General features: G+C 34.5%; 1 protein-coding gene and 1 pseudogene across 1 annotated transcript; one reads left to right on the forward strand and one right to left on the reverse strand.

Moving 5' to 3' along the window:
- Window positions 1–3,015: 3,015 nt before the first annotated feature.
- On the forward strand, window positions 3,016–14,396 carry LOC141665771 (putative aquaporin TIP1-1; annotated as a pseudogene).
- A 229-nt stretch (window positions 14,397–14,625) lies between these two features.
- LOC141668361 (transcription factor FER-LIKE IRON DEFICIENCY-INDUCED TRANSCRIPTION FACTOR) lies at window positions 14,626–16,168 on the reverse strand. The gene is made up of 4 exons (XM_074475216.1): window positions 15,634–16,168; window positions 15,355–15,549; window positions 15,071–15,244; window positions 14,626–14,930 (listed from the first exon to the last, which is right to left on the reverse strand). Exons 1-4 carry the CDS (start codon window positions 16,156–16,158, stop codon window positions 14,817–14,819), a joined length of 1,008 nt encoding a protein of 335 aa, XP_074331317.1. The 5' UTR covers window positions 16,159–16,168; the 3' UTR covers window positions 14,626–14,816.
- Window positions 16,169–25,388: the final 9,220 nt, after the last annotated feature.

Genomic DNA, 25,388 nt, shown 5'->3' on the forward strand with positions numbered 1-25,388 from the left:
CTACGTTGACGCCCCTCTCAATGCCCCTATATCTATCAGCATTCAAACTCTCGAACCAATCATCATCGTCCAGCTCTGTCCTATCTGGGATTGGAGATCTATCCTTTTGGACCAGCTTCTGCTTGCCTTGCCTACGAGATAATAGAGTATTGTCCGTGGACGAGTTATCTGATGAATCTGCCATCAAGGTACCCTTTTTAGAATCCTGAAGAAGGCGCGCCACCCAGTTCAGAAATTCAGGAGTGTGGTGGGCGTTCGGAGGTTGAGGATCGAAATAAGTGTTTGGGGGCGAATAAATCCCCAAATTGGTGAGAAAGTTCTTGAAAGGGTGAAAGGGAGAGGACGCGCCCTCGTCTTCCAGCTGTCAAGAAAACCAAAAGAAATATTGAGGGTGCGCCCTATACGAAAGAATGAGATACAAAAGTGTAAAGAAAATGGGATAGATAGGTGGGGTGTAAGAGGAGAGTACTTCCTATGATCTATATCAGCTCCCTTCTAAAACAAGCCCTCTCATGAGAAGGCGCGCCATAAAGAAAATCATAGTTTATTCATAAGGATGAGTTTTACTAAAAACAGGCCCGCCTTATTATGGTTGTTTACAAATTATAAGCTAAAGATAAGGCGCGTCCTAAGTTGCTAGCGGATTTTGAAGGCACAGATGGTCATAAGTGATGGTCTTTAAGACATAAGGGTACTAATGATTAGAATTCTCAAAAACATCAGTCTAGCGGTTAAATTCAATAATTTTGGATCTAAGACAGTAAAAATTGGAAATTATATATACATACACAGATACATACACCATTTTATGTATATCTTCAAGAACATTCAAAGAAGTTGAAGAGACAAAGTAGCATGCAATGGGATTTATGCAGTGAAATTCAAAAAAGAAAGAAGCTTTACGTACCTTTTCGAATGAAGAAGGGAATGATCGGAAAAAACTGGAGAAAGGGTGGCCGAGAGATAGGATTCCGAGTAGAAGAGTAGTGCCGCCGGTAGTGGAACTTTGGACAGGAGAAGGGGGTGAAGTAAGAGAGAAAGTAAAAAGTAAAAATGAAAATGACTGATGGTGACTAGTATTTATAGGTGAAAGGGACAGCAGTTAAAACTATCATGTCAGTCACGATTCCCGAAAAATAAGGAAAACCGTTTCAAATTATTTTAAATTTTAAGACGCGCCCTCTTGAAGGCGCGTCTTATAAGGTTGGCATCAATCTAGAATGCATGGAAAATAAGAATATTGAATATATATAGAAGCCCTCTGCTATTCAGGGCACGCCCTGTAAAGAATATTGGAAGATTTGTTTATACAAATTTTAATAAAGGTGAAGAAAAATTCCAATCCCATTTTCAATAGCATATGGAATTTGGGGGGTAGTTGTTATGCCCAAAAATTGGTATAAACAATATTTAGATTAAGATTAATAAAATGAGCATAATTAAAAGAGAAGCGCCTGAAATCTAGGAAAAAGATGAAATTGACTTTCCATAAATAGAAGGCGCGCTCAAAGACCGCGTCCCGATTGACTGAAACTGAATTGACAGTTGTGATTATCCCGTATTAAAGGCGCACCCTCAAACAGGTGGAGGAGGCGCGCCCAGTTATCGAGAAGAAGGAGAGAAATTTCTTAATTGAAACCTGTAGTGTAGTGAGCCTTAGGGCGCGCCTTGGACAAGGAAGGCTCCGTGGGCGGATTGTTTGGACATGATTGATTTGGTAGACTTGCTCGTTGGCTTGGACAGAATTGGAGCGAGCCCTAAAGATGAATAGTTTTTGGCGCGCCCTATGATGTAGAATGATTTAAGAAGAGACCAAGGGCTGGTGACACAGGGCGGCGCCAATATGCAGAGATGTCAGGGCGCGCCCTCAACTTCTACTTGACATGTTAATGCAACTTTTATGTGCTGCTTGGATGGGTTCTCTGGAAGACTCAAGGAAGATGGAGAATGTTATTACTAACCTATTTGATGCAGGTATTCTATTGAAGAACTCCTTCCTGTAGCATATCTACAGGAAAGGCGGTGTCCGTGGTCAGAGACCTCCAGGGGTATGCCTGGACTGAAGGCCTCCTCCTGTAGTCAATGGGTGTCCTCATTGGGGATGTGGGGTGAAATCTGGTGTGTGCTTTGGGAGTTCTGTCTCTGTAGTCAACGGGTGTCCTCGTTGGGAGACTTTGGAGTATCCTGCACTTTGCACCCAAAAGCTTGGGATCACTTGTCCTGTAATCTGGTAGGGGCTCCTTATCGGGGGACAAGGATGCGTCCAACATTTGGGGTGAATCACGGCTATACCTGCGTCCACGGACTAGAGAAACAGCTGGTAGCGGAGGGTTATCCTTGGCCAGGGAGATGCCTCATCCGTGAAGTCTCGAAGCCGTGGACGAGCCTTGGGCCTTTGTGGTTGGGCCTCATCGGCGGACATTCCTAAAGCTAGTAGAAGACGGTTTCCAGTGGGTTTCTCATTGGGCCTCGGGATAAGAAATCTTAGCCCATTAGGTTTCTTGTTCTCCAAGAACTACGTGGGCTTGATCCCCTATAAATAGGGGTATGTAGGCACATTGTAAGGGGTCAGAAGCGAGAGCACAAAGGAGCCACCACTAACCCTAAACAATCTAAGCCCCCAATAATCAACACCACCAAACACTGTTCATCTTTTCCGTCCAGTACTGTTCATCGGATCCACCGACTACTGTTCACGTTTCCGATAAAGAACCGCCATCACAGATCTTGTTTCCGGCTACTAACCTCAAGTTTTGTTGTTCCCAAATTCCTCCGTCAACACATTGGAATTGATTTTTTTTTTGATTTTGATCCTATATTACAACTATAAGATCAACTATAGTTTTACATTGGACTTGCTCTAAAGTTGCCTCGACTCTTCGACCCTTCCATCTATATTAGTAGTATAAATGAGCCCTTTCACAATATTCATGCAACATTGTAGCACACTGATAAATCTCAATTGACCGTGCATAATAGTTCAATCCCTCCATCCAATATCTTTATTTTCTGGCTATGCCTGTCAACCAAATTGCTTTCGGTAATAACTATGAGTTCCGCCATCAGAAAGCCATCCCAGCAGCTGCAGCAGAGTTTTTTAGTACTCTGATCATTGTATTTGCCGGCCAAGGCTCACGCATGGCAATTAGCAAGATCACAGAGGGTGGTGCAAGCACCCCGTCCGGTCTTATTGTTGCTGTATTGGCTCATACATCTGGGCTATTTGTAGCGGTCTGTGTGGGTGCCAACATAGCTGGTGGCCACGTTAATCCTGCTGTTACATTCGGGGATCGGTGGTAATCTTACCCTGCACTACAAAAAAACGCTTAAATACAACCGCCCAAAAACTGGTTGTATTTAGTTAATTACAACCGTTTTCGGTTGTATTTAACTAAATACAACCGGTTTTTGGGCCGGTGGAAATTGCTCGAGTCATATTTAGTAAAACGGTTGTATTTAGCCGGTTCAATGTGTCAGGCTAAATACAACCGCGTAAATACAACTGCTTAAATACAACTACATTCAGTCGAATTTAAGTTTAAAAATCCCGCCAATAAATTTGAATTCAAATTTTCGTTCAAATTTGAAAAAAACCGCCAAAAATGCTAAATTCAACTATATATGCTTGTTTATCAAATTCGACCACTTTTAGTGAAAAATTAAATTCTACTGTTTTCAGTAGATTTTCAATTTCAACCGTTTTTGGTTGATTATTATTTTCAACTGATTTTGGTCGAATTTACATGACAAAATCCCAAAAAAAAATAATGCTGTTTTAAACTGCCCCTAAAGAAGAAGCCATATCTTTTCCTTGATGCACCAGACAACATGAAATAATAGACGAAAACATATAAAATCAACACTTGCTTCAAAATCATTAAACTGGTTAGCTATAGTTATGCTCAGTTAGTTAGTTTGGTCATCGATGTTTAGTATTAGAAAGTTTAATGACCATTGGTTACACGCCCCATATAATTTAACAAAAGAGCTATACATAGCTTTACAAAATAGGAGCAGAATTCTAAAACACAACAAGTCTTTTGGTTCATAAAAAGCTAAGTAGATATTACCAGGCTAATATGACAAAGCCTACTACATTAGCGGATAGTTGTGTGCATCCAGGTCTTCATCTTCATTTCTGCCTGGTTCCTCATCTCCGTTGTTGCCGCTATTATTCACAACCCGCTCAGCCATCACAGTTTCCTGCATATTTCAACTTATTAATAACTGTAATTTCACCATATTATCGACAATCGTGTCCGACAACTAATAAGGCTTTCTGCATGAACATATAACATAACACATTTTAGTATTCACAGAACAAGACCCAACCCTCTAATAAAATTCATGATAACAAATAAAGTAATATCGTGATAAGAAATCTACCAACTATATCTCAATTTCACCAATGTAGAACGACCAATGGATTTACCGACGAAAACATGAATTTACTGATGAAACATGAATTCACTGATACTATAATGTACAATAAATATACTTTTACCAGAATGGAAACAAATAGCACATTAGTAAAATAAAGCCGCGATAAATGTTATCGGAAGCAGACCAGGACAAGGTAAGTTACCTTCACCAAATGTAAATTACCTTCACCAATGGAAAAATGTAAATTCAGGTAGTTCTTGTCAGATTATCATTTTAAACTACTTATAAGATATACAATATCAACTGAACTAACAGAACTATCCCAACTAAACAATATCAACTGAACCAAATGTAATGCATAATACTAGTTAACAACTTTTAACAGTGGTGAGCCATGTATCTGCAAACTAGTATTACCATGAGCATTTATACTAGAAAATTCCTAACTAATGGATAAATTCTACCTGACCAGCCTGTCCAGAAGCAGTCCCTTGGGACATGGATGAATCATTCTCCAGTTTATAACTTAATTGTACAATTTGTGTAATCAAATTATCGGAGATGTGTTTGGTTAAAATTTACTATTTATTCATGCATAAATAACCAAAGTACAACTTCGACCAGAAGAAAATAGCAGAGTTATAATGATTTAAATATTTTTCTGTCTGATGAACTACTTATAAGATATACAATAGCAGATTATAATTTATTATAATGATTTAAATAGCAGATTATCATTTTAAACTACTTATAAGATATACAATATCAACTGAACTAACAGAATTATCCCAACTGAACAATATCAACTGAACCAAATGTAATGCATAATACTAGTTAACAACTTTTAACAATGGTGAGCCATATATCTGCAAACTAGTACTACCATGAGCATTTATACTAGAAAATTCCTAACTAATGGATAAATTCTACCTGACCAGCCTGTCCAGAAGCAGTCCCTTGGGAATGGATGAATCATTCTCCAGTTTATAACTTAATTGTATAATTTGTGTAATCAAATTATCAGAGATGTGTTTGGTTAAATTTACTATTTATTCATGCATAAATAACAAAAGTACAGTTTCGACCAGAAGAAAATAGCAGAGTTATAATGATTTAAATATTTTTTGGTCTGATGATAACCGTCAAAATGATAATTATCAGCTTAATGATTTAAGAAAAGAAAAAATATTACCTCTACAATTATCTTGTCATTCTTCTTCAAGATTGGACCAAGCAAACCACTTGCTGCTCGTACGTAATGATTGTGCAGTGACTGCTGACTCGGGTCTGGAAGAGCAGAATGGGCTAATTTACGCACCTCCTCGTCAAGAACGGACTGCTTCACTTCACGCGTCGGTAGAGAAAGAACCATTTGCCACACTCCATCTAGGATCTCCGACATCATCTTGTATATTTCATCAGGAACAGGAACCGGAACATCAACTACAGATTGAGATCTGCTCATTTTTTGTTTCTTTATAACTTGCAGCGCATCCCGTGGGCCCAAAAGCTCAGCCAAAGTTTCTTGGGGATGAAAGTTGATCCTCCCTTTCCTTGGGGATCTTGCATTAGCCATCACGATAACCTCCCTCTTTTCATGGAATTCCCTTCGGGCACTGGGGGATGCTGGTTCTTCAATAAGCTCAAACTCAGGTGCCAACTCAATTCTCGCCTTTTTCAGTTTTTTCTGCAGGGTTTGAAAACAAGAAATCCTTCTTATATCACAAATAAAGAACACAATAATTTAAAATTGGTAAGAAATAAGCAGTTAAAAGAAAGTAAATTCAGAAATTACAAATAAATTACAAACCTCCAGATCTTGCACAGCTGGTTGAGTGGGATCATACGCTATACCCAAGAATTCTTCTTCAGAGATAGGCAACTCTCCTTCAGCCTCTCTTTTTTCATTAATTTTCTATAATATGAAAAAATTTCACGAAACAGTTACTAAAGCAATTAAAAATTAAAATGCAGATTAAATAATCTATTTGCAAGAGAGAATACTACTTGACGTCTCTGCTGAAATGGTTTGGCCCCGCTGCGAGATACAAATTCAACCTTACTTCGGGCATTCTTTCCATTTTCAGACTGTTTTTTAAACAAATCATCCTCCCAATAATCACAAATAGAATTCCATGTGCGCTGCGAGTAGTAGTAGGGCTTCAATCCTTCGTTCCTAATGTTAAAATCGTTCTCAGTATATCCAGCTTCCAAGAGATGCTTCACTTTTTCCACGAGTCGGCTCCGCTCTGCACTGAGATAAGACTTCCAATTTCTATGCAGATACGCTCTCACAACTTCGTCCCCGTCTTCTTCATCATAAGGAAAGGGATAAACATAATACTCCTGCCAAATAAAATTGCATAGTATTAATTAAAAAACAGAACTTATCAACCTACCATTCTATATCCATGAACTGAAAAATGGGAGTTATCTTGGATAATCCCAATAACATAAAACTGACAGGGCAAAAGTCATATTACCAAGTCAAAACATCACACGTAAACAATTTCTTGTGTTTTGTTGTGTTGTGTCTAACAACAATATATACAACCAATCTATCTTCACAATTAACTGTCACGAGGCTTAGACCAAGCATAACGGATATAGACTGGCTCAGGACTAATAACGCAAAAATTGGATGCCCTCATAATTCATTTGTATGCAGATATTTACTGCCAGGAGGAAGATGGCTAAATAGGGAATATGAGCTGCCATGAACTTTTTTATTTGGGATAACAGTCTTGTAGCCTATAAATATCGATAAACCTTGAATCAAAATAGAATACAACTCAGCAGTTTGCAGAGTAAATTTTAATCCATCCTCTACAATGTTTAATCAAACAAGAGTTGTAATGCTATTGTACAGCTCCTACAATTCTTTAAAACCTGTCTCATTTTTCTAGCTACTAATTGTAAAGGTACTTGGTTATCCAGAAACAAAAGAACAAAAAAAGAAAAAGTTTCTCCCATAACTGAACTAGCCATGTGGACTTTTTAACCCAAAATCAAATGATTTGCCTCCATCTAACTGTCTATAAGACTACAACTACAAGCTTTTCCATCTGACTGCTTCCATATTTAAATCTAGCCCATCAGTACAATTATACTTTGACAATTTAGTATACTAAGAGGCTGGTGAAGATATAAATTTGTTACGAAAAGAACAAGGTATCATCTGAACAATAGATGACTCTTACTTTAAAATGTTTTTATCAGAATGTATAAATGGCAGTAAAGGCTTCACGTAAAAAAATATAGGTGTTACTTACTTTAAAATTCTTGATACACGAGCTATAAAAAGCTTCACGTGAAGCTCCCCTTGTCCAGATAGTTTGATCATCAAATTTCATCCGAAAAATGTGCCCAAGAGTTTTCTTGGGTGTATTTTCCAGGAGGCTGTAACAAATAATTAAAACATATTAGATTAAGACTAATATTTCTCACGAGTAGCAGGAGCTAGGTAATATGCCTTATGTCTCTCAATTTTATAACTCACAACTGTATATTCGTAAAATCTCTTACCCTTTCTCGTTATGAAGAAAACGAATTGTTGGCCTTGCATTTCTTGCCGGTTTCCTCGGATAGTCCCCTTCAGAACAGTTTCGTCTTTTCCTCTCAAATATAATCTTACGACTGCTTTCACCCTCCTCATAAGTCCCTTCCACATAACTTTCTTCATCATCATTATTCTCTTTATCCTTTTTTTTCCGCTTCCGCGCATTAGGACCAGCCCAAACCACCTATTAAACAACACGGGAATTGAAATCATTATAATTGACCTACCATTCTATTTCCATGAACTGAAAACTGGGAGTTATCTTGGACAATCCCAATAACATAAAACTAACAGGGCGAAAGTCATATTACCAAGTCAAAACATCATATGTAAACAATATCTTGTGTTTTCTAAAACACACAGAAACTAAAAACAGAAACACGTAAAGTCATATTACAAATTTACTCACAGAAACTAAAAACAGCTAATATCACAAAGTATACAACATTTTCTAATCACATCTGTAATGTAGCAAAAAAAATTAAAAATAAATTATAGAATAAGAAACTCTAAATTAAAGAAAACCCCAAATTAAAGAAAACCCCAAATTAAAGAAAACCCCAAATATAACAATAAATTATAGAAAACCCCAAATATAACCCTAAATTAAATTAGGGTTTATATATATAAATATAGAGAGCCGGAAGCAGAGAGAGAGAGAGAGAGAGAGAGAGAGAGAGAGAGAGAGACCTGTGAACGTATTATCTGTCTGACGAATAGTTTTGAGCCCTCTTCAGCCATGGATCCTTCTTCAGCCATGAATTATTAGCCGTGTTTATCGGATGAAGAGAGAATAAGAAACCCTAATTTATGTTTGATGAGGCGGCGATGAAAAGTGCAGAAAATGGGATAAATCTGTTTATATATCAAACATATAAATGACAGAGGACGGTCGAATTTAGCCGTGACACTTTATGATAAAATACGGTCGAATTTACCCGGGACTAATTCTGACTCGATGCGGTCGAATTTAGCCGGGACTATTTTTGACATAATGCGGTTGAATTTAATTGACCATAATCTCTCACTTCCCCTGCCTTTCTGCATAAATCCCCTGTTTTAGTTTAACAAAATAAAATATCATTCCATTTTACATAAATAATAAGAAATATTTAACTTAACTCAAATTAAAGAAGCTATATTAATAGACAAACTTTTTATTACTCATAAAAATTGTTAAATTACACTAAATCATCATTATCACTTAATTCTTCATCTTCATTCTCATTGTTGTCTTCGTCTTCGTCTTCCTCACATTTTTTCTTTTCTTCTTCCTCATTCTCATCCACTGAATAATCATTTTCGAACATTCTCAAGTCAATGAAGAAATTTGAGGGATCACGAATAATAACTCTTTCGACGTGTGATGATGAAGCATTTGAAACTTTGTTTTGCAGAACATCATCAATGAATGTATTTTTTTCTTGAGTTGACACACTTTCATCAACTAATCGTCTCTTTGTTGTTAGAACCGTGTACCATGATGATTTCGCATTAAAAATATTTGGTGCATAGTATACTTGATGGGCCTGACTAGCCAACACAAACACGTCTTCGATATTTAGTTTTGATTTCACATCCACGGTTGTCATCCGATGTTTATCGACTTTGACATGTTTTGTATGATCAAGCCAATGACATTTAAAGACGATCACTTTTTGTCCATTATGATAGAAGAGTTTTAAAATTTCTTCTATTCTCCCATAATAGTTTCCATAACTTTCTTCATAAGAAGTCCCTACAATTATAAATGTATTAAATTTGGAAACAAATAGTAATGAGAAATTAGAACTTGGATATTAAGAAAAAATAAATTTCTCACCTATGACAATTACACCGGAATTTGGTGAAGTGAGCTCATTAGTATTTATGCAATTAAATTTGTAACCATTGCACTTGCATGCTTTATAAGACTCCACTTTATTCAACGGACCTCTTATTAGGTCTATGAATTTTATCTTGAGCTTCTCATCATCTTGTACCTACAAATAATATATGAGAAACATAATGTATATGACGTTTGTAAATATGTGTGCATGTGTAAATATAACGCGCACCCTTCTTTCGAACCAATCCCTAAATTGTTCTTTTTGAAATTGTTCATTTTCCGCATCATTGAAATACGGGTATTGTTGTTGTACCAACTTTTGGAATCCACTGCATATTCAAGTTAAAAATAAAAAACTATATTGTAATCCGGATAAATGCAAAAGTAATACAAATAAATAACATACCGCAAGTACTTTGCAACCTCCGGCGAATTAATAAGAACATAGTATGCCACTAGTTCATATTCATCACCACTCAACATTCGATCATTAGTCCGAAGACTAGGATGTGTTGGATATGTGTACACTTCTAACAAATCCTCATCATAAAACGTTCGAGGTGCCTCATTTCGCCTCAATTTATTATGCATTATTCCATTTCTGGAATCAAAGTACAATGTGCAAAAGTGTACACATTCCTCCTCAATATAGCGTTGTGCCATTGAACCTTCCGCTCGAGCTTTGTTTCCTACTTTCAATTTCAAATTGTGCAAGTATCTTTCAATAAAATACATCCAACGCCCATTAGCTGGCCCACCCAACTTACACTCTGTTGCTAAATGTAGTGGCAAATGTTCCATTGGATCAAATAAACCAGGAGTGAAGACCGTTTCAAGTTTGGACATTATCCTCACTATATCTTTCTCCATTTTTTCTAAATCTGAGTATTTGAGAGTTGAAGAGCATATATCTTGAAAGAAGTTGCACAATTCAATGATAGGATCAGCTACATGCTTCGGAAGAAGGTCACGACAAATGATAGGCAACAATTTTTGCATGAAGACATGACCATCATGTGATTTCATACCACGAATGCAAGTTTTTGCCCAATTGACACACCTAGATATATTTGAGGCATAACCATCTGGAAGTTTCAATGAGACAATCCACTTGAATAACTTATGAACTTGTTCCTTTGGAAGTGTATATGATGCATGTGGTTCGGTGCCATCACCTCGAATCCATAACTCACGGTGTACACCTAATTCTTGACAATCTTTTCTTGACTTTGTGTTGTCTTTGGTCTTCTTTGCATCACCAAGAATTGTGTAGAAAATATTATCAAAGACATTCTTTTCTGTGTGCATAATGTCAATATTATGACGAAGGCTGAGTGTCTCCCAATATGGAAGCTCAAAAAATGGAGAAAAATGAGTCCAATTATGTGTCACCCCATAATCTCTTGGTTTTTTCTTATGTGACTTTCCCGAAGGGGGAAACTGTATTTGCTCACACATCACCTTTGCACGCCCCCCTGAATGTCGAGCACAAACTAATCGCCTCTCTACACTTCCAAATTTAGTACCCCTTCTTAGAGGATCATCTGCATCTAAAAAATATCGAGCAGTGCCATAAAAACTTATTTTCCCACCATATTTGAGTTGTTTACCTTTTACTTCTCCCATACAAACTGGACACGATAACTTACCTTTGGTGGACCATCCACTAAGCATGGCAAGTCCAGGGAAGTCACTAATAGTCCACAAAAGTGCCGCCTTCATGATAAAATTTGTACGTGAGAACATGTCATATGTTTCAACTCCAGTATTCCACAGCACTTTCAATTCATCAATCAATGGCCTAAGATAAACATGCAAGTCTTTGGTTGGATCTGTCGGCCCAGGAATAAGAAGAGGCATGAACATATATGGAGCCTTTGTACACATAGAGGGAGGAAGGTTGTACACAACAACTACCACGGGCCATACTGTATACTCCTTCGCGTGCTTGTCGCGAAAAGGGTCAAATCCATCTGTAGAGAGCCCGAGTCTTACATTTCGAATCTCTTTTGAAAATTTTTGAAATCTCCGATCAAATTGTTTCCATTCATCTCCATCCGATGGGTGACTTAATTCACCTCCAATTGCAATTCTATCATGGTGCCATCTCATACATTTTGCAGTAGTCTCGGCCATGAATAGACGCTGCAATCTCATGGTAATAGGAAAGTAACGCAAGATTTTTCGTGGAATCTTCTGTTTTTTAGGATCTTTCTGCTTCTGGTATCTGTCTCCATTGCATATATCACACTTTGTCTTGTCACCATGTTCCTTGTAAAATAACATGCAATCATTCTCGCAAGCATCAATCTTCTCATATTGCATATGCAATCCTTTAATCATCTTTCGCATGGTGTAGTACTTTTGGGGCAATTTATGATCATTAGGCAATACTAATCCAATAAGATGAAGCAAATCATCAAAGCCATTATTACTAAAATTATGCTTATTTTTCCACTCAAGTAACTTCATTGAGAACTCCAATGTTGTAAAATTGGCATTGTTTGGATAAATTGGTTCAGAAGCAATATTCACCATCCTGTAAAATGATTTTGCTGTTTCGTTTGGTTCTTCTTCAGAATTCTCGCAATCCTCAAAATCGTTATCATCATGTGCATCATACATGTCATCGTCTCTGTATCTAGAACTCGTTCCAACCTCGACTTGTGATATATCTTTCTCCCCGTGACAATCCCATATAGTATACCATTGCATGATACCATGTCGATACAAATCAATTTTCACGGTATTAGGCAACTTAAAATACCTATTTCGACAATCTTGGCACGGACATCTTATAAGACCATTATCTTCTTCTTCACCATGTTCTATAGCAAATTTAATGAAACGATCCACTCCAGCTTTATATTCTTTCGTTATATATTTTGCCTCATTAAATCGATTACGACCAATCCAACTACGATCGAATGCCATCTACAAATGCAGACATATACGTAATTATTTACCACTAACAATATCAATATATTGTTTGTCAAACAAAATAATATCAACATATTACACTATGTATCATCATCCTATCAATAAAGTTAGTACACAACAATTATTTGATATTTATGAACAAATTCAAATTAATCAAATCATTTCTACATATGTTAAAGGTATGCAATTATGAAAAAAACAATGACTTATAAAATTCATAAAATACAACAAAAAATAATCGATAATTTTACTTACTTGATGATAATGGATGATTACATGAATGCAAAATGGGGTGAAAGAAGGGAGAGGATGAAGAATTGCGGCTGCTGGAAAGAAAGAGGCAGTAGGGTTGCTAAAATGGATATCCTAAATTCAACCGAATTAAGTTGTGATAAACAGGCGGCTAAATTTAATTGAAAGCGGTTGTATTTAGAAATTTAACCGAAAGTGGTTGTATTTAATGTTCAACTAAAAGCGGTTGTATTTATTATAGACAACCAACCACTTGCGGTTGAATTTAGCAAAATAAATTACAAAACAATAAAGTTTTGTAAAAATAATCAAAAATCGTTAAACTAATGTAAAAATATTAAAAACTAATTACAAGATCTAGAATTAATATATTATTGTCTATTTACATATTTTAACAATATTGAAAATATTAATTTTATTTTTCAGATTTTTTTTAGAAAATTATTTTTAAAATTTTGAGCTGATATTTGGCTCCAATTTTTCCCTCTAACTGTTTTGGCGGGAAAATTTCATTGGCGGCATAATTTCCCTCCAATTTTTCTAGAGCGGCTAAATTCAACCGTTTGCCGTTGTAAAAGGTCCCGGTTGTAATTGTTCGGTTGAATTTAGGAGAGGCTAAATTCAACTGCAAGAGGTTGAATTTAGCCGCGCGGCTAAATACAACCGTTTCCGGTTGTAATTGATTGCGGTTGTATTTAGTCGGTTGTAATTGTTTCTAAATTCAACCGCCTAAATACAAGTTTTTAAATATGACTGCGTGCGGTTGAATTTAGCCGGGCCCTATTAAATTCAACCAGATATGGTTATATTTGATTCCGGTTGTATTTGTGCAGTTGTATTTAACCTTATTTTCTTGTAGTGCTGGTTACACGAATTCTTTACATTATTGCCCAGTTGCTTGGCTCTACTGCTGCTTGCTATCTCCTTAATTAAACCACCAGTGTCTTGGTTAGTACAATACCCTTATTTGGAAAATAATCATGATAGTAAACAAACTCGGTAAATTCAACAGGTGATTTTTTTTTAATCCTAATTTAACTTTTGACCGCATGGATCAAACATATAATTAAGGGTATAGATTAATTAATATCTTAAATATGTTAGTAAATATTAGCGCAGATAACATCATCATTTGCTTTGTCTGGTGTATCTGTGTGGAGTGCGTTGGTGTTGGGGATGGTGATGACATTTGGGCTATGTACCCAAAGAAAAGGAGAGCTCGGAACAATTGCACGACTGACATTGGTTTCATTGTGGGAGCCAATAATCTAGCTGGTGGCCCCTTCACTGGGGCATCAATGAACCCTGCTGTGTCATTTGGTCAGCTGGGACTGGACTAACCATTGGATATACGGGGCCCGACCTCTTATTGGTGGGGGGCTTGTTGCTGTTATTTAGGAGCTCATTTTTACAGATAGCACTCATGACTCATGAGGCTGATTTCTAAACATTGTTCTGAACATGTTAAGTAATCTTGCTTTAATTTTTACTAGTACTGTTTTTCATGTTTGCGCTTTGGACGTTGAGTTAATTATCCTGTCTCGTTCTTTTGAAATGATCATAAATTTCTTGGGCATATATATATATATATATATCTTATTTTTATCAGTTGATACAACAAAGCTGGTCAATGAAAAAATTAAGTTTTTATTTCATCGGACTGATCATAATCTTCTCACTTAATATCACAAGTATATAGTGATGTACAACGGAAGCTTAAGCTACATCTAATTACGAGTTACATGAGATAGTTAAACATCCATGCTTAACAACAAAAATATAACATACACAGACTGTTGATTAAGATAACTAGAAGCAAAGAGATTACGACGATCTCAGCTGGATGACCAAACACTAATTTGCTAGACCAATAGGAGATGTTTTAAAATCAAATCCTTGGTTAAGCAGCGCTCCAGCTACCCATAGTTTCAAATTTGGCAAATTCATGTCCAATTCGGCTTCTCTAACCTGTTTTCACAATAAACTTAGTTTAAGACATGTAGTTTTTAGCCAAACAGTTAAATCTCGATTGAGTGAAGTTTACTGACCACGGGACACCATGTAAACAAAATATTAATTTTTTTTAAGTAAAAGGACAGGGAGCTTACATTTAAAGTGAAGGTGAATAAGAAAGTATCATTAAGAGTAGCCAAGTTGGAAGACTGGAGAGTGAAACTAGAGAAAGATTCAAGAGCTTTGTATAGCGAGGCTGCAACTCCATGGCCTTTGTTGGACACTATTCGTACATAGTATCCTTTTTCTTCTACTTGATACACATCTATCTGCATATCCAAATCCCCAGAAAGAATTAAAAGCTTTTCCTTAATTTGTTTGTTAAAATGACTATGATCCGGGATCACATTTTCTTAAGATTATAAGTAGTACAACTCACCTGCAATATCTTTTTTACGACCGGATAAAGGTTTGTAACTTGATTCTTGTGTGCAGTGTCATGTAAGCCTCGTTGTTTGTCCATTTCTGTCAATGACGACTCTAGGCTTGCAACTTCAGCCTTTAACTTCTTGGCCTGCATTTGTAACTCTTGCACATATAATGCAGCATCTCCAACAATAGAGGCCTTATCCATCTGCATGCATTGATTCCCATATTAATACCAAATTTTCCTAGAAACCAAAAATTATTCACATTTACATTTTGCCTATATTCATACCTTGGTTATATTTGGAACTAAAGCACGTAATGCGTAGAGCTTATCCTTCATTCGACTTCTTCTCCTTCGTTCTGAAATCAAAGTTCTGGATCGATCAGTCTTGGTGCTCCTCTTAGTTTGCGTAGACGTGGTAGTAGTTGTCATATTACCAGAAGAATATTCCTCCGCGTCATTCTCTTCATCTTCTTCCTGTTGTACTTGTTTCAGTTCTTTGCAATTGTTGGGAATACAACTGAGAAGAGAATTTGGATCAGGGAAGTTTGTTATAGGAAGATTATTGAAATGATCAAATGGAAGTCCAAAACCAGGGTCAAACTGGTTATTAAGTGACTGATCATCGATTGTACAACCATTAATGTGATCACAATCAAGGAAATTGTGACAAAACCTAACGTTAGGCTCAGCAGTTTCTCCTCGAATTAAAGCAATGAACTGCTCGAAATTCGCTCCGTCTGTAAAATCAACTAAGCTATAATCTTGATCAACATGTGCCATAGGAAAACCAGATGAGTCTGTTCTCTCCATTATAAGGCCGTGTTTGAGTATGGTGAGTGCTCTGTCTTGCTGCTGCTACTATTTATACTATGTACACGGGGCCTGGTAAAATGCTGCTTAGATTAATTTAGGTGTGAAAAGAACCATCTCTGTGGTATCATATTGGTTATGAACTAGCTGAGAGAATGAATAATAAATTGCATTAAAGAAGCATTTGATTAATTAAACAAGATGTCGGTCTCTATCATATTGACTTACATAGTAGTCTTATTCTATAATGCTTACAAGTGATGAGGTTGTCCATGGATTTGCAGATATCCGCGGGAATAGTTTAACTCAGTTAAATAATATTGGCACCTAAAATTATGTGTGGAAGAGTACATGGAAGATAGATAGATTAATATGTTAATTAATCATTAAAGAGTAACTCTTAAGTTATATAGGTTAGGTTGATGTTCTGTAAGTGAGCAGCTCTACGTTGAGGAAATAGAAAAAGAGTGAATTGCATGTTGAATCGCTGTTGGTATTGTTATACATAATAGTTTGGAATCATGCATCCTTGTGGTGTTTTCAGAACCAAAAGTACAACTTGACTAAAACTCCAGTAAAATAAGTAAGAGGGTTTCCAGACCCTATCCTTGTAAACCAAATTAAGATACTAATTACAGCCCAGTTTAGTTATCAAAATTTTCCAAACATCTGGTATTTGCTAAGCTTATAAGACAAACTTGAGTAATAATAATATAGATGTAGAGAAATACTAGTATATGGATCTCCCAGAAGAATCTTAGGTGCAAAAGGCATGAGAGGTGCAGAGGGAGGGGGGGGGGTGTAAAAGATGTACAGGCAGACGGGGCGGGCTACATCTCCATTTGTCAATGTCAAACTGACCTAATCACATCCACTCATCTAATACTATTATCCCACCCCCCTGATTAAAATTGTTTTGTTAAACTTAATACCACCCCCATCCTCAATTTTCAACGCTCAGCAAAGTCAATCCCCCTTGATTCTGATTCCCCCCACCCCTCCCCCATGTCAATTTCTGTTTGTTGGCCCATAGAAACTGCCCCCTCAACACTCACCCAGTTTCTTCAAATTTTTATCATCTCTTTTATTTTCATGACATGCAGTTAACGATTACTTCCATTGTTCCAATTATACAATTACCACTCCCCTAATCATGCACAAAATATTCTCTACACCAATTAATTCATCACTAAACACCAACACTTCATTTTTTGTTTTTACATTATTCAAACCCCTAGCAATCTCGTCTTCTGTTATTTAGCAAATAAATAAATAAATCGCAATCTTTTGTGGGGTGGGGGATTACCCTTTTTTTTAAATAACTGTATTAGATGGGCGTATTCAATTGATATATTAGTGGATTTTTTTGGATTTTGAAAATGGTAGGTTATTCAATTTGAATTCTAAAAAATCTTTTAAAATCTGATGGTATTCAATAAGAATTGAAAAAAATCTTTTAAAATATAATGTTATTCAATTTAGATTTTAAAAAGTCCATTAAAATCTGATGGTTTTCAATTTGGATTTTAAATAATCCATTAAAATATGTCGGTTTTCAAAAGTCCATAATTTTTGTTTGTATTTTATAAAATTGTAGATTTTGATTAATTTGCTAGTGTATTTTATATTTTTAGAAATCCTAGTAAAATTCAAGAGATTTTGATGGATTCGTAAAACTACTCAAATCAGCAAAACTCTACGAGATTTATTCAAAAACTCCGCTAAAATCTGCTTACAATTAAAATCAGCAAAAATCAGCAACAATCATTCAAAATCAATGAATTATTTTAAATTCTCTAAAATCTGATTTGAATACACTTCTAGTTAATTTTTTTTTATAAAAACTAAATTTCCGACTTCATATAAGTACTAGTAAATCAATCAGATAATATATATACACAGAGGAAGCCGCACTGCTAATATTTTTATGCCAACTGATTATAATGATGAGATTCACACATAATATAACAATTAAGCCATCACATTCAGCGTATATTTTGTAGCGTAATGGGTGACGAGTGTTAGCTTGAATTAACATTAAATAATTATTAAGCACAATTACCTATACAATAAGTTGGTCATCTTCAGCAAAGATTAGGACATAAGCAACCAAGCTCCACCAACTGTTTTTTAATAAAACATACTTGTCTTAAAAATGTTTAAACAGCTAGCGGTTCTCTTTATAAAATTTAAAGTAAATCCAATAAGCCGCGTGTGTGCATGGCACTCGATAGGATGGAGCCAAACAGGTGCCCTAATATGTCTCTGACTGGAAGTACAACAATGTCTTAATAATTGCCTCATAGATATAATAAAATATAATATTTTAGTGATTTAGGATATTGTATTTACAAATCAATTCCAACAACTTATCTTATACTTGTGCCTTATTACTTAGATAATAATATATTTGGATTATAATTAGAGGGAAAGTAAATAATAAGAGGAGAGAGAAGTGTAAAAAGGGAGGGAAACATATTTTTTTATTAAAATAAATGATTTAGGGAATACACAATAGTGCCTCAAAAATAAAGTATGTAATGAATGTCCTATTGTTTTAAAGTACCACTAGAACATTGCTGGATCATTTATTGCTCTAAATGTCTCAAATTTTATTTTAGGACAATATGACTTGCTCTGAGTTAATCTAATTGGGCAAGTTAAGTATCCGGTGTATTTTAATAGCATACTTATACTTTTTTTAAATAAATTTTATAAGAATAAACGAAGAAAAATGCCTTCCAACTCATTATGAAAGTTACATAAGCACATAGTGTATTTTTAGGGGTATTTTTTAACAAAATTGTGGATTTAAAGATATAATCATGGGATATTCACATTAAAAAACTTTAATACTCATTTTAGCTTAGATTGATTACATACATCTATTCTATATATAATAATAGGAGAACAAGACTATAATATTCATTAGATTAAAAAGTCTTATTGAAAAGACTAAATTACCCATATTTTTAATATTTATATAAAAAATGTGGTAAGTGGAAATCACACTCGACTTATTTCATTCAACCATACAACCTCTTACCACTACACCATATTGTCACATGTGCTTTTTATCATACACGTAACATGTAAGTGTGCTAAATGAATATTTTATTTAACTTTAAAGATACTTACTTGAATTCCGCAAAAAAAAAGATAGTTAGTTGAATATTTGTACAGTTAATTTTAAAAAATTGAATTCCAGATATAAAATTAGGCATAGTACATAAATGGATTATTATCTTATTTATTAATCATTTTTTAGTTTGAAAATATATCTCATATATTTTTAACATTTTTTATTATAAAAAGTAATTAAAATGTTCATATATAATTTTTAAAAAAATATTGAAAATAGATCGCTTATATATAAATAATCTATACTGGTATTACATAATTAGATAAGTTCCAATTATAATGAGTCAATGCATTTTATAACTTGACCCATTGTTCCAAAAATACTCGAAATTTGACTACATGACTGGGCCGAAAAACATCGTCACATTCTACGTTTAGTAAATTCAAATTACAAGCTCAACGAGAATATCTTACCAATAATGTGAATTTTTTAATGTGAAATTTTTAATATCTTATGTTAATATAAATTAATGTGTTTGAGGTATTTATAGGATCAAGTCAATTAATTATTTATATTAAAATTACATAATTCACTGGTAACACATTATTATTTTTGGGATTTGTCCCGATTTTAAGAATATTTGAAATTTGAAATGAGATCTCACGAGATTTGTTAAAACTACGATGATATATTAAATCGATATATTTTTCATTTTTCACTTTAAGAAAACTAGCTTTTTAAAAAGAGTTCTTTTAGATCAGCAATATTCATTGATCAAGATAATATTGTAGACATATTTTGAATTATTTTAATATTTTAAATTATTCAAATAAAAGTTATATTTATACTATATTGTAGCATTTGATTCAATGTATTTTATATTATTTAAGGAAAACAAATATATATTGTTCAATAATTTGAAGAAATTAACCAGTTCAACTCATATATTTATAAGACTTTATCGAACTAAATTTTTTTAATTTTAAGAGAATATTATATAATATTATCAAATTATTATATGAAGTAATATTAGAGTCGCAATGAAAGAAACTTAAAAACAGTTTAAATAACGATATAATTATAATTTTTCTTTCAAATTCTTGAAAAAAATCACGGATATCAATAATAAGTCTTAAAAATATATAATTCATTTTTATGTTACAACCATGATTGATACCCGGTTGCGTAAAAAATAGATATGGATTGTTTGTCAATAATAATAATGTGAATACCATATATAAATTATAGCAATTTATTTATTACAGAACTTTAATTTTTGAATAATTATAAATGCATGTTATTTAAGTAATCAATTGTCTCACTAAATATTAATAATTATTATACATGTACATAAATAAGATATTTATCATATAAATAATTGAAATCATCATAATTTACTAAGAGATGTAACATACAATAATTTACATGATAACACACACATACATATAACTTAATCTTACTTTGTTAACATTAGTGTAAATAAAAAACTAACATTTTCCCATACATACATACGTTAAATTTCAAAAACTAATATTATTCATTTAAATCAACTTTAATATTAACAATAATGTAAATTTTACATTATTGTATATTATGATTGCAAGTCATTCTGACTTCAGTTATGCATTTTTTATCTTTTTAAATTGAGTAAGTTAATTGTAAGTTATTACTGAATTCAGTAATAATAAAGACCAGTACATATAGTTTATTTAAATAAAATTCAAAATTTTTTGTCAACTTTGTACTCAACATATATGTTAGTTTTTAGTTTTTAATTTGTAAACATGCTAACGACATTCTACAAATTAAGTTTAATCGTTTCAATTCTCTTCAATTCGTTCTTTTCTCTCCTTTTCATTTCATGTAAGCTGAGAAGAACAACCCTTCCAAAAAGGGGAGGTATTGCCGAATGACTATCTATCTGTGTGATAGAAGCCTAGTAGGATACCACATGTTGTTTAATTGCTTGTCAAGTACTAAAGGCTGACCACCTCTGTACTTACTATACAATAGAACAAGTGTTCATGATCAAAGTAATCTCTCAATAAATTCTTTTACTTATATACGATGAATCAAGCTTTCAAATATGGAAGCCGCTCGAAAGGAAGTAGTATCAGTGCGGTGGTATTCCGATTCTAACGCGTTCGTGATACTAAGGTTGACGCGATTATTAAAAGGTTATAGAACGCTAACGAGCAAAAGTATAACCAGTATAATATTAGCAACAGAAGATAGTAACGTTTACGAACCGGAAAAGAATGGGTATTGATAAACAGAGGCTATAACGCTAGAAGCTATGATGAGAATCTGTGTAATATACTTGAAGGGAATTTTGGAATGGTCACTTAACACGGATTGAGTTTTCATACGACAATAGATCATATGCCAGTATCGAGATGTCGCCTTATGAGATCCATATGCCAGTATCGAGATGTCGCCTTATGAGATCCTTGAGAGAACACAATGTCAATCTCCCTTATGGTAGGATGATGTTGCAGAGCGCAAGATGCTCAGACCAGTAGTGGTCCAAAGGACAAAGGATATAATAGATCTAATCAGAGGACGGCTGGTAGGAACCCAAGATGGACATAAGAAGTATACTGATTTGACAACGAAAGGACAGAGAGTATGAAGTAGGGGACCTAGTGTTGTTAAAGGTATCCCCTTGGAAAGCCTTGGAAAGGATTATTGAGGTTCGGAATGAAATGAAAGCTAAGTCCACGATTTGTTGGACCCTTGGATATATTAAGATGTATTGGGAAGTTATCAAATGAACTAGCCCTACCCCAGAACCTGCAACAAGTTCGCAATAAGTTCCAAGTATCAATGTTAAGGAAGTATGATCCAGAGGCGAGACACATAGGGGAATATGAACACGTAAACCTCCGACCAGACTTAACCTATGTGGAGCAACCAGTGAGGGTTATGAATCAAAAAGTAACAAGTGCTTAGGAATATGGTTATCAAACTAGTCAGAGTTTGGTGGTAGAACCACAATGTGGGAAATTGACTTGAGAGTTAGAAAGTGAAATGCTAGAAAAGTATGCCCAACCATTTTCTATCTGATTCCGGGACGGAATCCTTTTAAGGAGGAGAGACTGTAATAACCCCAATTTTTGGAAATTTTTGAAATCCTGATGAATAGTAACTTTTGCTGATATTGCTGATTAATAAAAATTGTCAGACCACCCTATGAAGGGGTTCTTTAATGGATACTCTGAGATCATATTAGCACTCCATAATGTATATGAGGGTATGTAAAGATCGTCTGAATTTGAATTCAGACACTTTGATTTTTCCCGAAAATCTACCAGATACCGAAAAAATTAAGTATAAGATAACATGATGAAAAAGATTTCAATTCAAAGATTATAAGAGAGGATCATAAAAGGAATATAAAATATTGAGAAAGGTTAGGGGAACCCAAGTAATAAGATCCCGGATATGATCCCTCAAACAACGAACGAAAACGAGAGTTAAGTGAACCGTAAAATAAATAAACGACCAAGGGGCAAGCACATGCAAGTAGCATGAGAAGGAAGCTTCCAAGAGAAGCTAAAATATGTGATTGTAAGTAAAGACACCCTCACACCATGAGATTGTGACATGTGGGAAAGGAATGATGCAAGCAATGACATAAGCAAATTTTGTCATCACTTTATCAAGATATTTTAGCAAAATTGAATAACAACCAAGGAAAATCATTCACAAACACCAAACCACTTCATCTTATTTTATCCCCATTATTTAGGCTCGACTTTTTGATGAAAATACAAGGATTTGATTTTCAAAGTCCAAGCTCCACACCTTCAAAAATTAAGAGGTTTGTTTTCATGGATTCTATATTTCTAAACTTAGTTATGGTATGCTTTTGAGATCTAGATTCCAAGGTTTACTAAGCTAATCAAATTATCAAAGTTCTTGATGAATAGTGTTTTCAAGAACTAACATTTTATTTTCTTATGTTTTCTTTAAGATCCAAGCTTGGTAGAGATAGTTAGAGGTTCCTAGAGGCTTGTTAGTAATTCTCCGCTCTCCAAGGAAGGTATAAACTCTTGAACCCTTAGTTTTAAACTTGGTTTGTTTGGATGATAATGGTGATTAGGATTTTGGGTTGTTTGTGGTTGATGTTTGGATTGTTAATAATGTGTTGATGATTTTTAATGGATGAGAGATTAAGCATGATTTTGAACCTTGATTGATTAAGTAGTTTAGCTAATTTTGAAGATAGTATGATATTGTATTGGATTGAGATTCTTGGGCTCATTATGACTGAAATCAGTAGCATATATGTGTATCTTGAGTTGTTGTTGATTGTGAGTTGGATTGTGGTTGTTTGGAATGGTTTAAAACTTTGATAATCGCGTAAACATACCGTCGTAATGCCCGATTTACCTTAGACTGTTTTTGTTCTTAACTTCAAGACCCGTGAAGTCACTGTAAGATTCTGACCATTGCCATTTTTAGATAGTTCATGTTACGAGCTTCATTTTGATATGTGGTTCGCTTGAATCCGATGTACAGTTTAGGAGAAATGACCGTTTTAAATAACGGCATTTCGCGAACGAACCATTACCCCTCGCCTTACTTTCAAACCTTGGTTAAGGCCCTTAAATGACTAATTGGAGTATGAAACAATTATGTAAAGTGGATTAGTCAGTTGGTAGAGCACTCGTGAAAGAATCGCCTTAAAATTCTTAATGGTTAATTTATTAAAAATGGTGGAGCCGAGGGTACTCGAACGACTTATGTGATTCGTTTAGCGTAGAAGTGACCATAAGCGAAGTGTTAGGGTTCATTTGGTTAAAGTCTAGTTTCTTAAACGACCGGGGTTTAATTCTGACTTATGTTGTTGTTCATAGGTTATCGGACCCACTCTAAGCTTAAGTCTATCCGGGAACACTCAGGCAAGTGTTCTACCCGTTATACTGTTGTTGTGATGTATATATGTATATGCATTATCTTGTGATAGGTGCATGATTGTTATTAGCAAATCTTGCGATATATTGGAGCATGCTGATATGGTATATATGCATGCCTATTTCGTAATCTTGATATCTTGTTATCAATTCAAATGCTTATAAGCTGCATAATACATATGCTAGAGATAAGCAGTAGTTGCGTATACCCTTAGTATAGGAGACCCGAAGGTGAACATTTTTCTAAACCGGGAGTCGATATTCCCGAGTATAGTATATGTATATATATATAATAGTTTTCAAAAGTATTAATCGAATAAGGTTTATTCGATAACTTTATTTTATTTAATGAATATTATTTTGAATATTCATTCGAGGACTTATGACTCCGCTTATTTTATTAAACAATATTCTTTATTCTATTAAAGAATAATGTTTCGATATTTCAAACTTATTTTCGATTATTCAAATAAAGATAGTACCGTCGTATAAGTATATCTTTTGTTATTTATTATTCATTTTAAGTATGAGTTTTGAAACTTCTACTTCAATTATTTTTATAAAGATTATCCTTATGGGAATATTATTAATATAATAATATTCAGATATTTTCTAACATATCGGGAATGATTTATTTTATTAAATCATCATTACTCTAAACATTCTTTAAAATGTTTTCGAGTCTTCAAAATGATTTTAAAAGTTAGAGCGGATCCCAAAACTCATTTTCAGATTTAAGATCTTCCTTTCGAAGGGGATTTAAATACTCGCTCAAAATCAAAGGGATCCGGCTCAGTGGTGTATTTTTGGAGCAACGAAGTTGCTAACGTTATAAAAGAATTGATTACTTACCCAACATTCGTGAAGTAAGTCCATCTAATTGAGTCGGCATAAGCGACAGGCCGGGGTACGGTCTATCAAAGTGTAAGTGGCTGGGTGGAAGTCCAGATCGGACGATTCCCAGATCGGGTGGAGCATTGTCAAGAGGCATCACTTAATAACCCTTTCTTACAGATAGAAATCTGTTGTTGACAGAATCATCTTTTCTCTCATATCAAAAATTCATATTCAATTACGTGTTTCACAAATACAAGAATCTCATGATTGTATTCATAATATTATTATTAAGGTTATGAAACAATTTCACTATACTAGGTTGTCTAACAAACGCCTTATGTTCATTCAAGTTCACCTAAATCTATCATCGCATGATAAACTAAGCATATATC

Source organism: Apium graveolens, chromosome 6 (genome assembly GCF_009905375.1).
Source record: "Apium graveolens cultivar Ventura chromosome 6, ASM990537v1, whole genome shotgun sequence".
Lineage (NCBI taxonomy): Eukaryota > Viridiplantae > Streptophyta > Magnoliopsida > Apiales > Apiaceae > Apium > Apium graveolens.

Bases quoted from the DNA above. Each gene is read 5' to 3' on its own strand.
- LOC141668361 (XM_074475216.1), bottom strand. From the start codon at position 16,158: ATGGAGAGAACAGACTCATCTGGTTTTCCTATGGCACATGTTGATCAA. The intron at 15,550-15,633 runs GTATGAATATAG...CAATGCATGCAG, and splicing joins TAGTTCCAAATATAACCAAG to ATGGATAAGGCCTCTATTGT. The intron at 14,931-15,070 runs GTAAGCTCCCTG...TTGTGAAAACAG, and splicing joins TATTCACCTTCACTTTAAAT to GTTAGAGAAGCCGAATTGGA.